General features: G+C 50.5%; 1 protein-coding gene across 1 annotated transcript; it reads right to left on the bottom strand.

The window, feature by feature from the left end:
• Nucleotides 1–7,244: 7,244 nt before the first annotated feature.
• NKX1-1 (NK1 homeobox 1) lies at nucleotides 7,245–13,383 on the bottom strand. The gene is made up of 2 exons (XM_033060875.1): nucleotides 12,918–13,383; nucleotides 7,245–9,234 (listed from the first exon to the last, which is right to left on the bottom strand). The coding sequence occupies exons 1-2, from the start codon at nucleotides 13,381–13,383 to the stop codon at nucleotides 8,447–8,449; spliced, it is 1,254 nt and encodes a 417-aa protein (XP_032916766.1). The 3' UTR covers nucleotides 7,245–8,446.
• Nucleotides 13,384–14,885: the final 1,502 nt, after the last annotated feature.

Raw genomic sequence — 14,885 nt, 5'->3', positions numbered from 1 at the left:
TTGTGGAAAACAAAAAGTAAACCTATTCCATTTAAAGTGGCTGTGGAAATGAATGATAAGGTGTTACTAGTTATAAGGAGCCTCTAGCCCAAAGCAAGAGGTTGAATCTCAGGAGCCCAGGCAGCACAAACCCAGTTCAGGTGTGTCACAGCTCACAGCAGAGGCAGCACAAACCCAGCTTAGGTGTGTCACAGCTCACAGCAGAGGCAGCACAAGCCCTGTTCAGGTGTGTCACAGCTCACAGCAGAGGCAGCACAAACCCAGCTCAGGTGTGTCACAGCTCACAGCAGAGGCAGCACAAGCCCAGCTCAGGTGTGTCACAGCTCACAGCAGAGGCAGATGGCCTCTGGTGCTCTCCCACTTTCTGCAGGTGCCTGCCTGTGGTGCAGCTGTATGTGGGGCTTACCCAGTGTTGTTAAACACATTAATGCTTTCACTCAGAGCTGATGTGAATGTCTCTGTAGGTCATGCAGCAGAAAAGGTGAGGATGTTACAGCGGTACTTCAGTGATGAGAATCGGCCATTTAAAGCCACGCCTTTTGGAATGCCTCACACCCCCAGAACTCTCACCTTCAGCAGTCACTGGTTTTGAAAGGGCAGTGGCAATTGTGATGCACTTACCAGCTCTGCCCCTGGAGCACACGTTCAGGAGATGGAGTCCGGGTCCGTTCTCAGCCTCAGAGGTGACAGTCCCCTCTCCTGGCTCAGTGGACAGCCTATGCCACCAGCAACTCAAATGCAGGAGAGCTGGTGGGAGACAGCTCACATCCCCTGTTTCCCTGTGGGAACTGGAATTGAACCACCATGGAGCTAAAACTGCTTCACAGAGGAAACTAGACAGAGTAAAAGATCTCTGCAGATTGCAGTCCCCAGATTGGAGTAAGGGAGGGCTAGGTCTGCATGCATATTCCCTTATTCCCCTGCCAGGAAAAACACCCCTGAACTTCATGGATTCAGGAGAGAGCTTCCTCACAGACACAATCACCAGCTAGATCAGCCCTTGAGACCCCACGGACACCAAAGCCAGAGAGAAGGGTCTTACTCTGTTAACTCCTGCAGAGCAATGTCTCCTTATGTCTACTCTAGGATGCTCTGGGACAGCTGCATTTAAATATAATCCAGGTAACAGTGTTCTGGTCCTGGGTGAAAATAACACTTGAATTTGCATCTGCAAGCAATCAGGTTCTGCCCTAAGCAGTGCCCAAGGAAGGCTCAGTGGTGCTGGGAGTACAGAGGGAAGAAAGGGGAGAAAGAACTACTAGAGGTGTCAGGGAGAGGTGAGCCAGGAATTGAAGGAGAAAATCAGAGCAACATCCTTCCTGACAAGGGCACTACCACACACCCCCAAACAAGAAAACAATCTTGGCATTAGGAACAGAGTCAGCCACCAGTTACCTGAAGGTCCCCCAAGGTAAAATGCAGGTCTGGAGCCAAGTCAGCAAAGAGAGAGCAAGGTGAGAGTCAGCTACAAAGCCAAGCACAGCCCAGCACCAGGGCTCAGGGAAGAAACCCCACTGTAAATGCAGCTCCCCTGGTAGCAGCTGGGTGGTTTGGGGGAGGTTCCTGGTGGGTCCCTCCCATTTTAGCTGTTTTCATGGCAGTCTGAGCCGAGGTGTTGCAGCTGTGCCACATCAGGGCAGAGCTTGGGCACCTGCTGGGGTGTAGGATGGGGACACCAGGAGGATTAAAAAGGTAGTGACAGGGTAATGAGAGAAATTAGATCCTGCTGGTACATTCAGAGCCTTCAGAGCATCCCTCTTGATGGATGTGGTAATGGTCCTATTACAAAATCTTCTACAGAAATTGAAGGAATTAAGAAAGAAGGAAAAGCCTCAGCAGCCTGGATCAGACCAGACTGAACCCTCCCCAGCCAGCAGCACCTCCCCACCCCTTCAGCTGAGAGAGATGCTAAAGATCCCAAAGCTTAGCACACCCCCTAGAAAGTGTATGTGGATGAGAGCTAGGGCTGTCTGGCAGCTGGACAAACTGTGACCCATGGGATAAAGTTCTTTTTCCAGGTGTGAGAGCCAGATGCTGCCCCTGAAGGAAAGGAAGGAGAAAGATCCCTTAATTACTCGTGTTTCTGGGTTGATGCTTTCCCTCCTTTTCTTTAAAGCTTGAAGTGGAGGGAAAAAAAGGATTCATACCCTTGCTGAGCCTTTCCTATGAGCTGGGTGTGGGGAATACAGAGCCCAAATGCCATGCCAGCTCAGGGGAGTGCTGGGGGAGCAGGTTCTGCCACAGTGGGAGGAGGGTATGGGGTGTTTGTGCTGCACCAGAGCCTGGGCAAACTGAGCTAGGCTTATGTCAGAACAATCTGTTTCTCCATCTCTAAATGTCTGGGACTGAGTTATCATCATTTTGCTTTCTGGGTAGACCTCCCCTTGCTTTTCTGCCTGCCAGTGCCCTGAGCAAAAACCCAGCTCTTCCTGTGCCAAGTGCTTGTATGTTTTTACATTATCATGAAGAATCCTCTCTGTTGAGGGGTTAAGGAAAATCTTATTAATTTTTTTAAAATGTGGTGCTAATTAGTTTAGCTGTAATAAGCAGCATTAGGCTTCTGGTTGCTTTGCAAGGGGTTGTTGAATAACCATTTCTGCCGACGTTCCAATTTGCATAATGACAGGGTGTTGGCATTGCATCCACCATTAATTTGCTGTATTTATAATGCCATTATGGAGCCACTCTTATCCTCATGCACTGTAAAAGGTATATGGAAATATAATATATGATCCTGCTTGTTTGGAAATTGGTTTTTGGATATCTTTGAATTTTTGTAATAGTATTTTTGGCAGCTGAAGGCTAACAGCACCACCAGCAGAGTCTGCCACACAGTTTCACTAGGGTAGAAATTAAATGCTGCTTCCACATATGCACAAGTGTTTGTTTTCCACAGTGCTGGAGCAGAAGCAGCAGAGGTGAGTGTGATCAGGTGTGCTGCAGAGCATGCACAAGGCAAACACAGTATTTCACTCCAAATCACCCCTACAAGGCACAGGGCTGGTGCTTGAAGTCCCAAAGAGCATCCTTAATCACAACTCTCAAAAACATTTAACAGGTCACAGAGAGTGCAGCTAGGTGCTATGAACTCTCAGTCAACACAAGGAGTTGGAGGAGCCCAACCTGCAGCTTGTTCAAATGATCTCTTCTTGCGCTTCTCCTTCCCTCCTGCAGACTTTGGGAACCAAAGGAACAGGGAACAAACTTGTCACTGTGTTACAGTGAAAATGTGGGAAAGAGTCCCTGTATGTGCAGGATGAGTTCTTGTAAATTATGTGTGTGGTTAAAAAACCAAGAAAACACTCAAACAAACAAAGAGCAATAATTAATTTATTTGTATTAAGTTTAGTAGAATTATTTTGGTTCTCTTGAAAAAGCAGAAGTTTACTGAAGGGGTGAATATTTACAGTGTAAACCATCACCCCACATAAATGTTACTGTGACAATATTTCAGTTCTTCGCTGTGGTGTCATCTCTCCTTCATTATCACTGTAAAACGTTTCTGGTTTGTGTCATTACAGAGAAGAACATCTAGAAGATGTATTCTAGAATAAAGGCTATCACTTTGGGTGACCTGGCTAGTTTTAGGTGCCTGAACATGTGTCACACCATAAGAATAGGTTAGTAAATTATATACAGATATTGCCTGACCCTACATGTGCAGAATTCTATGTTCTGGCCGTGATCTGGTTTCTGCCTGCTTCTCTATTGATCCAGGGTGCATCCACAGGATTTCCAGCATCAACAGGATTTCTACTGAGTAGGCACAAACCTGTGGCTTTCCAAGGCTGTGTTTTAAAGCTTATTCTGTATGATGAATTCACTTCTGTGCCAGACAGCATAAGAAAGGAGAAAGAGCTCTTCCTGTTGGGGTTATTTTCACTGTGACAGCCCCATTCTGTCCACCTGAGATGTCTGTTTAATGTGAGCACATGGCACAGAACATGAGTGTGTGAGCAAGAGGGAAAGAAGTAAAAAAAACCCACCAGATAGACAAATATGTGGTTCATGTAAACCATTTATGTAAGGCAACTTTGAGCAACAAACTGATTAGGATCCTCTTTGTTTACTTGCCTGTCTCCTTCATCCCCAGTGTCCCTCTGTTCTCTGCCTTCATTTACCTCTCAGAGCCTGGAAAATCTTCCAATATCAATTGTTCAATATCAGGAAAAAAAAAATATTTCTTTTATTTGCTCTTAAGAAAGGCTCTACAACAACCTTATTTACTTGGTTATCTTTGAGACAGAACCTGAAGACCAGAAATGCCCAGACATTGTAAAATAATTTTCCTTTGAGTGTATAAATTCAGCTGTTTGAGCACAATTATTTTGTCATGTAATACAGGAATGAATGGATATTTGTTAATATAGCAGACTACAAGCAGACATCATGGTGTATTTTTGGAAAATGGATTTAAGTTTATACAGGCAAAGCTTTATTTTTAACATTTCACTTGTGTAGTATGAGACTAGAAACATGTAACGTGACTGAGTTGAGTCTGAAGCAGAAGGTCTGAAATACATGTTAAAAACCTCTAAGAATTAAAAAAAGTAACTCACTGTACCCTGCTCAAGTGGAAATAACACAAGGAGTTTTTGCAGGTCATAGTACAGAACTGGTTTGCAATGATTGAGAAACATCATTACTGAGTGAAATCAATGACAGAAAATATTTCAAAATATTTTCAGTTCTCTCTCAATTGTTTGGAAGGTATCTTCTGTATTTATGTGCTTTTTTCTGTTTTGATTATGAGACATTTCACTGAACAACTGCAGCTTGTTCAGTATAAGCTGAAGTATATGAAGTAAATTAGATGTAGCTTTCATTCATTCACAGAGTGAACAATAGTAAGATGCAATTAATATCTGAATATTTTCTTACTAGAACAGGTTTGCACCCTTGGGTTTAACATTGATTTCATGGGAATTAGTCCAAAAATATGCTGATGCCCAAGATTATCTCTCTGTGGTATGTGCCAAAGACATCACCTGAGCACATTGAATCAGGCTTTGAATGTGCTGCTCAGTCTGTCAGAGCTGAGACTGTCCTCTGGCAAATGTTTTGCTCCGTGTCCCCTTGGATGTGTTCCATGTTCTGAATCCTCTAACACTAGATTTTATGAATGAATAATAAAGTAATGTAAAAAATTGTTGGACTGACAGAATGAGCCAGAGCAAACACCTCCTGCTTGTGTCATAACCATCATCCCAGTCACTATGTTTGACTTGTTCTGGTCCAGGGCTCATTGATAATTAATGGCAAATGAGCTTCAAGAGCCCTGTGCAGGGGCACTGGGTGTGGTGTGCAGGGCAGCAGGGACATCAGACAGGCACCACATGGGAATTGGCTTTTGGGCCTTGCTGGGAGGTCACTGTGGGGGATTTGGGGGCTTCCTGTGACCACCTAATGGGACAATCTCAAATGCTGCATCAAGCCCTGACTGTCCTGCAGAGCCACAGTGTCAGTGGGCAGGAACACGGGGGATGGAGTTGGGGGGTTTGGACAGGTGAGAGCTTTTTGCTTTAGCACACCAGCACTGAGCACTCACTCACACCTGAGATGTTCCTCAACAGCTGCCCTGTGTCGACACCACCACTCTTCTCACTGTCAAGTTTACACTCACACACTCTGACCCAACACCACGAGCCAGCTGCAGAGTTTTGGTCCAGGGAGCATTACTTGAGTTGTCTTTTTGGTGTTTGTACTCCAAGAGTCCTCTGGGCACAGCCAGTACCTGTGAGCAGAGTGTAAAACATGCCCTGTACCTCTGCAAGTGCTGCATGCTGGGGAAGACACACACTAAAGTTGAGGTTGTGCAGTTTTGCTCTAGAATTTTATGATCTAAGACCTCTGAATGGAGCAAGAGTTATCAATAACTTCCTAAACTATGCTGAGAAAGATACCTGCGGCTCTCTTTTCAGCACTGCCATAAAACGTGAGAAGCCTTGTTAAATCTCATTTAATGACTGGGAATCTCAGGCTGACTCTTTCATCCAGCAGCTGTGAGTAATAATGCTCACATGAACAGGTTTCACTGGCAGGACTAACCAGCCTGGGCTAGGGGAATCATGCACTCTGAAGCTCTGGGCAGCTCCTGTGGGAGCCAAATTATTTCCCACTGGCAGGGAACTGTTTAGAGCTCCCAAGTGCAAACAGGGGTTGAATTCTCTTTTTATTCAGCTGTGTCATGCCTCACCTGAGCTAACAGTTTGGCTGCTGTTGGCACAACGGCAAAGTGTGAGACAATCTCCTGTTTCCCAGTTTAGCTGGTTTTCTTCTATCAGTAACAGCTGTGCAGAGCAGCACTCCAAGCATTACTACTTGTCATGTTTCCCCTGAAAATTTACTTCGGAACACCTCTCATTGTAAAAGCTCTTATTTTCACAAATGCAAATGAGTCTGGTCAGAGACTTCTGGTGCCTTGTACGCTTCTGCATGCGGGAAAACGAGAACCCGGAGCATCCCGCATTATCTGGAGCACCCCGCATCCTCCCCGCGGCTCCGCGGGCTGCTGGACCCGCACTCCCAGGGAAAAAAAAAACAAACAAAACAACACAATAAAAACCAGTGGAAAGCACAGACCCTGCGGGGTGGAGCCGGCTCCTCTCCCCCCTTGTCTCCAATGCCGGCGGTCGCGGCAGGTTTTATTTCCACGGGAGGGCTGAAACATTTGGTTCTGTTCTAGAGCGGTGAGAAGGAGTGGGATGAGGCTGTGGAGCGCCCGGCCAGGCACAGCTCCGGATCGGAGCCAGGCTGGGACACAGGGAGGGAGCAGGGGATGGAGCTGAGCGAGGAGCAAATCCCGGACAGCCCGGGGAACTCTGGCACCCAGTCGGGACGGGATGCGGAGGCGGGTGCCGAGAGGGAGGAGATGCTCTGCTGCCCAAAAATCCCTCCGGAAAATACCGGTTTCTTAGAATTGCCCAGAGGGGAATAAAACAACAAACAAACAAGCAAAAACCCCCAAACAAACCCAAAAGCACAAAAAATTAGTAGAAAAAATTAAAGCTCTTCCCCAGAGTCAGGCAGGGAATGGGGAAATGGGATAACAGCATCCCTGCAGCAGCGGGATGGGAGCTGCTGGGCCGGCGGAGCCACCTCGGGGTGCTCACGGCGGTTATAGACTTTCTCTTTGAAAGTAAAAAAAAGTATTCTAAAATATCAACTTTGATACGAATTTAAAAGTAATCAGCGGAACGGTGATGAAAAGATTATTTTATTTTTAAAGTTGTGGAATCTGAATGGAAGAGCCGATTTATTAAATTTACATAAACCCAAAATATCGGACATCAGCGGAAACGTGGCAGAGATGTCGGATTCCCTCTATATATGATATTTGTTTTGTCCGTAATATTGCACAAATCGGCAAAGCAAATTAAGAAAATGCAAAGAAGGAAACTAAGAAGGGGAATCCCCTCCCTCTTCCTATACAAGAAGAAAAAAGTTTATTTGCGTATAAGAAATACGCTCTTTAGGAATAAACGAAAAGAAAAACGATGATGCAAGACATCCCTCCGAGCGTCTCATGAGGCAGGCGTTTTCCAGGGGAAACTTGTCTTACAAAGATTCACCCTGAAGCCAGGGACTCGCCACCACGGAAAGCGCCGTTTCTTTAGAGTTTATTGATTGATTTAAAGTGTTTAGCAAACAAAGTGCTCTCTTTATCACCTCTTGCTCATTACTCCCTCGTCTTATACATTAATTATAAAGTTAAAACTTTTTTTTTTTTTCTTTTTGTAACAACCAGAAATATACAGAAATGATTAACGTAAAAAACCAGCCCTGCACCCCAGGAGCCGCCCTCGCCGTCCCTTCCCGGGCGGGACCCCCGGCCCTGCTCGGGGGTGACGTTTGTACAAAACATCCAAAACTTCCTCTGTCACCGTGAGGTCACGGCAGGGAGCGGCGCGTCCTTGCTTCTGCAATGTCGAGGGACAGGACCGATAGTTCTCCGTTTTACCCTGAGAGTCAAATGGGTACATAATCTTTTTTTTTTTTTTTCTTTAAAAGTCTTTCGCTAGTGGCCAGACCAGAATAAAAACAAAGACAATATTAATAATAATTATTATTAAATTAATTAAACCCACATAGCAACGAGGGACGGTGAAAATAAAAATACAGGTAACGATGATTTACATCTACTTGTATGTACACGGGGGAGGGAGGTTTCTCCTCCTCCTTCCCTCAGCAGCGCAGTCCGGACACATCGCGTACAAAAAGGGTCTTAGAAAGGCCCGAGGGCTCCGGGCCGCTCCTTTCATTCCGGGCTGGGCCGCAGGAACCCGGGGCTGCCCCTTCGCCCCGGTGTCGCTGCCGGTCCGTCCTCGGGGTGTGTTCGGGGGGATCGTGCGGTGAGCGGCCCCCAGCCCGGCCGGGTGATCCTCGGAGGGGCGGCGGCCACAGCGGGAGTGAGGAGGAGGAGGAGAAGGAGGAAGGAGCGTCGGGCTTATAGGTGCGGGGTGTAGAAAGCCGGAGCGCCGTAAGTCTGGGAGCCCAGGACGAAGGGCGAGAGCACGGCGGGGCTGGGCAGGAAGGGCAGCTGGGCGGCGCAGACCAGCCCTCCGGCCGGGTGCCCGGCGTAGCTGCCGGGGCCGTGCATGGAGAGCGGGGTGCCCATGGGCGGCGAGTGGCTGAGCGGGCTGAGCCCCCCCGGCAGAGCCCCGCCGCCCAGCCCGGCCCCCGCCCCGCCGCCGCCGCCCCCGCCCGTGGGCGCGCTGGTGTCGGCGCCCGGGTTCTGCTTCTTCCACTTGGTGCGGCGGTTCTGGAACCAGATCTTCACCTGCGTCTCGGTGAGGCTGAGGGACAGCGCCAGGTTGAGGCGCTCGCAGACCGACAGGTACCGCGTGGATTTGAACTTGTTTTCCAGCGCCACCAGCTGCTCGTAGGTGAAGGCTGTCCGCGCCCGCCGGGGCTTGCCCGACTTGGAGTCCGAGCCCGTCCGCTTCCTCTTGGGCTTGGCCTGCGGGCCGGGCTGCGCCCCGACGGGCGGGGCGGGGGGCGGCGGAGGGGGCGCCGGGGGCGGCACGACCCCCGCCTCGGCCGGCTCGGCTCGGAGCGGGCCCGGCTCGGGCTCTCCGGGCGCCGCGGGGCCGGAGCTGCCGCTGCTGCCGCTGGTGCTGCCGCTCTCCTCGCTGCACAGCTCCTCGTCGTCCGGCAGCTCGCTGTCGGGGCTGCGGCTCGGCCGGCTGCTGTAGTCCAGGTCGCACTCCTCGGCCTTGTAGAGCTCCCCTTCCTCTGCGGACAAGCGACAGCCGCTGTTAGGGCTCTCCGCCCGGCCCGGCCCCCGCCCCGCCCGCCCCAGCCCCGCCGGTCCCGCCGGGGGTTCGCCCACCCGCTGTCCCCGCTGCTCTCGGGCCGCCCCTCGCCGCCCCCTCGGCCCCTCCGCCCGCACTGGGGATGTCCGGACCCGTCGGCTCGGGGCATAGGGCGAGGAGCTGGGCAGCGGGGATGGGGCTCGGAACTGCAGCTCTGCGGCCGGGAAGGGGCTGTCCAGCCCGGGGAGGCTGTGCCAGCGCTGCCCCTTCCGAGCTACCGACCTTCAGCCAGAGCTCGTACCGAGACGCAGCCGGGATAGGGGATGTACCCCCTTCCCACGGCCGCCAGCACCCACTGAACACCCGACGGCTGTGAGGGCCTTTGGGAAGGCAGCAGGGCGAGTGGCCGGGGTGTCGGAGGGCCCGCGGGGCGCTGCCAGGGTTGAGGAGCGGCCGGGGAGAAGCCCCTGCCCGGGCCGAGCCAGCCGTGCCTGGGGAGCGGGCAGCGGGGATGTCAAAACGCCTCTAACAATTTTAGTGACGGAAATCTCCGAATCGATGGGCGATTTGCTGCGTTTTGCTCTGGCATTTTTAACCCTTCCTGCGTCTGGTTTGACCTCTTGTCACTTCCCGAGATGGAAGTATTAAAGAGGAGTAAATACTTGTATTGATTAGCGGAGCAGATACAAACTTAATTAAACTCATTTTGTGCAATGTACAAACTAGTTAACGGTCATTTAATTTATTTGGGTTTATATTACGCTCCAATTAACGGGTCTCCATCGGAGAACAGGGTAATTATCCGATATTTAAGGCTATTGGACTTGTGCTGACGATTCTGTCATTATGAAACCTGAAAGCAAATCGCGTTTTCCGGAGAACCGGCTCCTCCTCACCCTGGCCGGCCCGGGCTCCTTGGGGGAGGGAGAGGCGAATCCTTCTCCAGGGGCCGGGGCTGGGGGAGGCCCCGGGGACAGCTCGGGGCAGAGGCCCGTGAGTACCGTGCTGTGTCGCGGTTCTTTCAGGCACTCCTAAACTTCCCTTCTCTCACTTCTGTAACGGGGCTGTAGCTCCGGGAACCCCTAAGCAAGGACTCCTTTAACTTGGTTAACCGAGATACGCGAATAGGAAATGAATCGCTGGGCTGTCACCCTTATCCTGTCGCAGTTTAGTTGTTTTTAATCCCCCCCAAACCTGAACACACCTCAGATTTGCTCCTGACGCCGGACACCCTAACTCCCGCTTGTAAAATTAGAGGTGGCTTTAAAAGTCTATTTTCTTCTACGTGCTGATTTCAGGTTCAGTAGGAGAAATAAGGGCAGAGTACTGTTGTCCTTCTCATCCTGAAAATATCTCTTAATAACTCAGGGTTCATTAAGAACCCTTTCCAGCTCTCTGTTCAGATCGGAGCCTGGAAAACGCGTGCGATCACTGCCGAACAGAAGAGAACCGGGTCACTTTTCCCCCAGCCCGATCCAGTGAGCGCAGACAAGCGTCCTGCAACCTGTAGGACCGGCTAGAAATTGCGGGGCGTAGTTTTTTACAGCAACGATTTATAAAAAGTGCGGGTGGCAGCGCCTGTGGGGCACGTTCGGGGCTGAGCGCAGCCCCAGCACCCACACACGGACCGGACCGGGAACCTGCAGCTCCCACTTTCGGAGTTTAATTTTCCGTCTAGGGAATTCCAGATGTTGGTCAACAAAAATTTTTTAAGACAAAAAAAAAATGTAACGCGAATAGAATTGGTGACGGAGGTGGACGCCGGACTTATTTTGTTTCTGAAATAGCTTAAATTTAATGGGCAGTTTAAACTCTTTTTTTTTTTTTTTAACATTAAAATAGTTTTACGAGCGGCAAGTGACCAGCGCTGTTTTCACCGTTCTCTGGCCAGAAAGCCTTTGCATTTTTCGGAGGGGTGGCTACTTTTCAGAACAGTTCTGCTAGATCAAGCCCCACTTGAACTAATATTAATTACGATGGGGAAAGAGAAGAATTAAATTTCGTGATTTTTGAGCAGTCCCAGATCCATTCCCGGTCCCTGCCATAACATTAAGGCGATGTGGCCGAAGGAGCCCATGGGCGCAGGGTCCGGGGAACTTGCCAGCTCACCGCGGCGTGATGCCTCCAAACGTATTTATTTTGAGAGAAGAGATGGAGTTGCATTTTTCTCCTTGTCTGGAGATAAAAGTGTGAGATTAGCGATAGGTTAACCTCGTCAGTCTTTCTGATCGCCCAGATCTATTTAATATGACGAAAGTCAGATGAGTTTAGAGGAATAATTACTCCAGCTCCGCATTGCTTTTAAAAATCTCTTTTGAATTCTATTAGTGCCCATTCCTGCTCTTGCTTTACAGATGAAAAATGCGTCATGGCTCGGTCTGGAGCAGATTCCAGACCTCTTGAGCTGCCTAATTTTACTTGTCTGAGTCCCGCTCTGGCGGGGTTGGAAACCTCCGAGTCCTCCTCTCTCGCCCCGGACACAGAGAAATTATTTCTCCTAAGCCGAGAAGTTTATCCCCTGCAACTCGCTGCCTCTTCTTTCCCCTCTCTGGACATGGAATAACTATAGATATTTTCCACAACGACCGCTTTTCCCCGGAAACCCTCCGTGATCCCCAGAGTCGCGGTGTTTAGAGGTGAGAAAGTTGGGATATTCGGACCCAGAAAGAAAAAGCAATCTAGAGCTTGGGTCGAATGCAATTCCCGATCAATAGCGAGCCCTAATAAGTGTAATAGGTTTTAATCGAGTAATTATCCGAATTTTGACCCTATAATTTAGATGTTAGGGAAGAGTTTGCAAGGTGCTTGAAAGAGATATGCACAATTCGATAATAGGATATCGATCCAAGCAGTCCTACATGCCACTCTGGGGCGATTTTCCCCATTATCCAGCCTCTTTACGCTGCTAAGCACATTTTACCTTAAATGTAATCGAAGGAATTTAATTGTTTTTCCAGAGATAACCAGCATTTTGTCACAATTAGTCTGATTTGTCCTAAAAAAGCCAAGGGGAGAGAGAAAATTGAATCTGTCGCCCAGAGCAACGGGCGGCGGTGGTGGGGGGAGGACAGGAGAGGGGTCCGAGGCTGGGGAGAGGGACAAAGTCATAAACGCCTGGTGGGGCTCAGGCGAGATGGGGGTAGCAGGGGAGAGTTTGCACACCCTGGGGCCGGAGGAGCCGCTCCCAAGTTTGCCTGAGCGGGAGTTCACAGGCAGGGCTGGCAGTGCCTGCGAGGAGGAGGAGGAGGAAGATGTCGGGGTTCCTCCTCACCCCAGCCAGGCCGGCATCCCGGGGCTGATCCTGCCGCTCCCGGGGGCGCACGGCACGAACAGCTCCGGTGTCCCGCCGAGCTCCTCAGCCAGTGCCCGCCGCTATCCCCGGCCTGTCCCGGGAGGATGCCCGGCTCCTCGGCCGGTGCCCGCCGCTATTCCCGGCCTGTCCCGGGAGGATGCCCGGTTCCCCGCTTGCCATCCCTCCGCCTAACACAGAATTCCACCTCCCTACATCCAGCAGTTTGTCCTTCCCCGGAGCCGGCTGCCCGCAGCCCCGGCTCCCTCGGCTGCCAGCGGGGAAGGATGAGATGTCACAGCACGCGAGACCCTGCTGGGGGAACTCGGGGCAGCCCCCGGCTCGGAGGGATCCGAGCCCCCAGACCTACTTACTGATCAGCTCCGCCGACTTCTTGCACGCGTCGAAATCTTCGGCGAGAGCCTTCGGCTCGGCCAGCTCGGTCCCTGAGTCCTCGGGCTTATCCTCCGCCCCCAGAGTGAACTCGGTCCCCGCCGATTTGTACAAGCCCGCGCACTGCCGCCGCTTGCTGTTGAACTTGTTAGGGTCCAGGATGTCGAGCACGGAGAAGGAGGTGGTTCTGTGCACCATGGGCAGCGCGGCCACTGCCCCCTCTTGTCCGGGGGTGTTGCTCTGGCTGTCCCCTTGCCTGTCCCGGCCGGCAGGGCAGTAGAGCGGCAGCTCGCCGCCGGCCGAGAGCCGCTGCTCCCCGCGGCCGTCCATCCCCTCGCCGTGGCAGCCGCGGGGCTCCCCGCCGATGCCGGCTGCGGGGGCTGTCACCGCCGCGGCTGCCGCTGCCGGGATGGAGATGTCACCGACCTTGTCTCTGCTCACATTCATGACTCTTTGCAGAGCCCCTCTCGGTTGCAACTTCTCCCCCCTGCCCTCCCCTCTTGCTCTCCCCCTCCTTCCTCCGGCGAAGTTGATCTGGAAACTCCTCCCCGGCTCCGCTCCGGCTCAGGACGAGCCGCTGCCTTCAGCTGCCCGGGGCTGCGCTGGGTCCGGCCGCCGGGAGCCTCCGGGAGAGGCAGGAGTCACAGGGTGATGCTCGGCTCAGAGCCTCCACTCAGCTGCTCCTTCTTCCTTCTCATCATCCTCGCCAGGCTGCCCAGGAGCTCCTGCCCCCCCTCCCTTCTCTCTCGCTCACACACACAGAGGCAAGGCTGTATCTTATTTATGCATTCATATTTAGCACTGGATTGTAATTGGCTACAAATTAATCCCTTGCCCATAATAGTCTGTAATCTTCATCACTGGAAGAGAGACACGTTGAAAGTGTGTGCCGGGGGGAGGGGGGGCAGAGGGAGAGAGCGAATGAAGGATGGTGTTGGCTGTGATATACTTGGCTGTCAGCTCTGTTTCAGCACACCTCCACTCATCTGGAAAGCATCTAAATAGCCTTATTTGGAGAAGTGGGAGGAGATGACGCTTTCTTTTAAATAATTGCGGGATCAATATAAAGAAGATATTATACAGAAAATGGGAACTTAAGGTCTTCCATCCCTAATAGTGGAGTTAGATGATCAAAAGGGGATTATGTGCGTGTGTGTGTGTGTGGGCTCAGAGGTGTCAGCCCCCAGCACCTGTTTCCCTTCCCTGCTGGGTTTATTAAATTAGAACAAAAGGAGAAAATTATGAACGGAGGTTCAGCGGTTGGAGAGAAGCTTGTGTCCGCGGACATACACATCCTCACATGCTTCTTTCTCCTCCTTAGCTAATTAATTAAAATTAAATCTCAAATGTTAGTGCCAGGAAAGTGCCAGAAGAAAATTAATACGTTTAAGCGGCACAAGACAAAACACGACGATAAATAAATCCTGAGTAATTGTGAGAAAAGGTCTATTCCCTCCCATGCAAGGAGTAAAGGTATATCCAGACCTAAGTTCCACTTTCGAAAAATAGTCTCTTATTAAAAACGGTTTTAATTGTAGAAAATTAAGACATGGGAATAAAATTACCAGTGAATTATATTATACAACGTGTTTTCCCACCCCCTACCTAATTTCCTTCCCTTTCGTGTACAGTTATGTGTTCTTTGATCATATCAATTTCATTCTTGTTTTGGACGCTCCAGTCGCTACTCAGTTTGAATTAGCTGCCAGGAAAAAAAAAAAAAAAGTGGGGGGGGGGGGGCGGTAGGAAAATAGAGAAAGCATAAAAGGAAAATTAGATTTTTTTTTGTCTTTGAGGCTGGTGACACATACAAGGACAGGTCCTTTGCAATTACCGCGGGCAATGATCCTTTAGAAAGCAGAAATTAAAAGTTGGGAGAAATAATGGGTAAAACAATCAGCTTGTAATTTTGGTAGGTCTTGGACATGATTAGTCCATCAGCGGGCTGG

The sequence above is a fragment of the Catharus ustulatus genome, chromosome 5 (assembly GCF_009819885.2).
Source record: "Catharus ustulatus isolate bCatUst1 chromosome 5, bCatUst1.pri.v2, whole genome shotgun sequence".
Taxonomy (NCBI): domain Eukaryota; kingdom Metazoa; phylum Chordata; class Aves; order Passeriformes; family Turdidae; genus Catharus; species Catharus ustulatus.
Note: the sequence above shows the minus strand (reverse complement) of the source record. Positions and strands in the feature narration are given on the sequence as shown.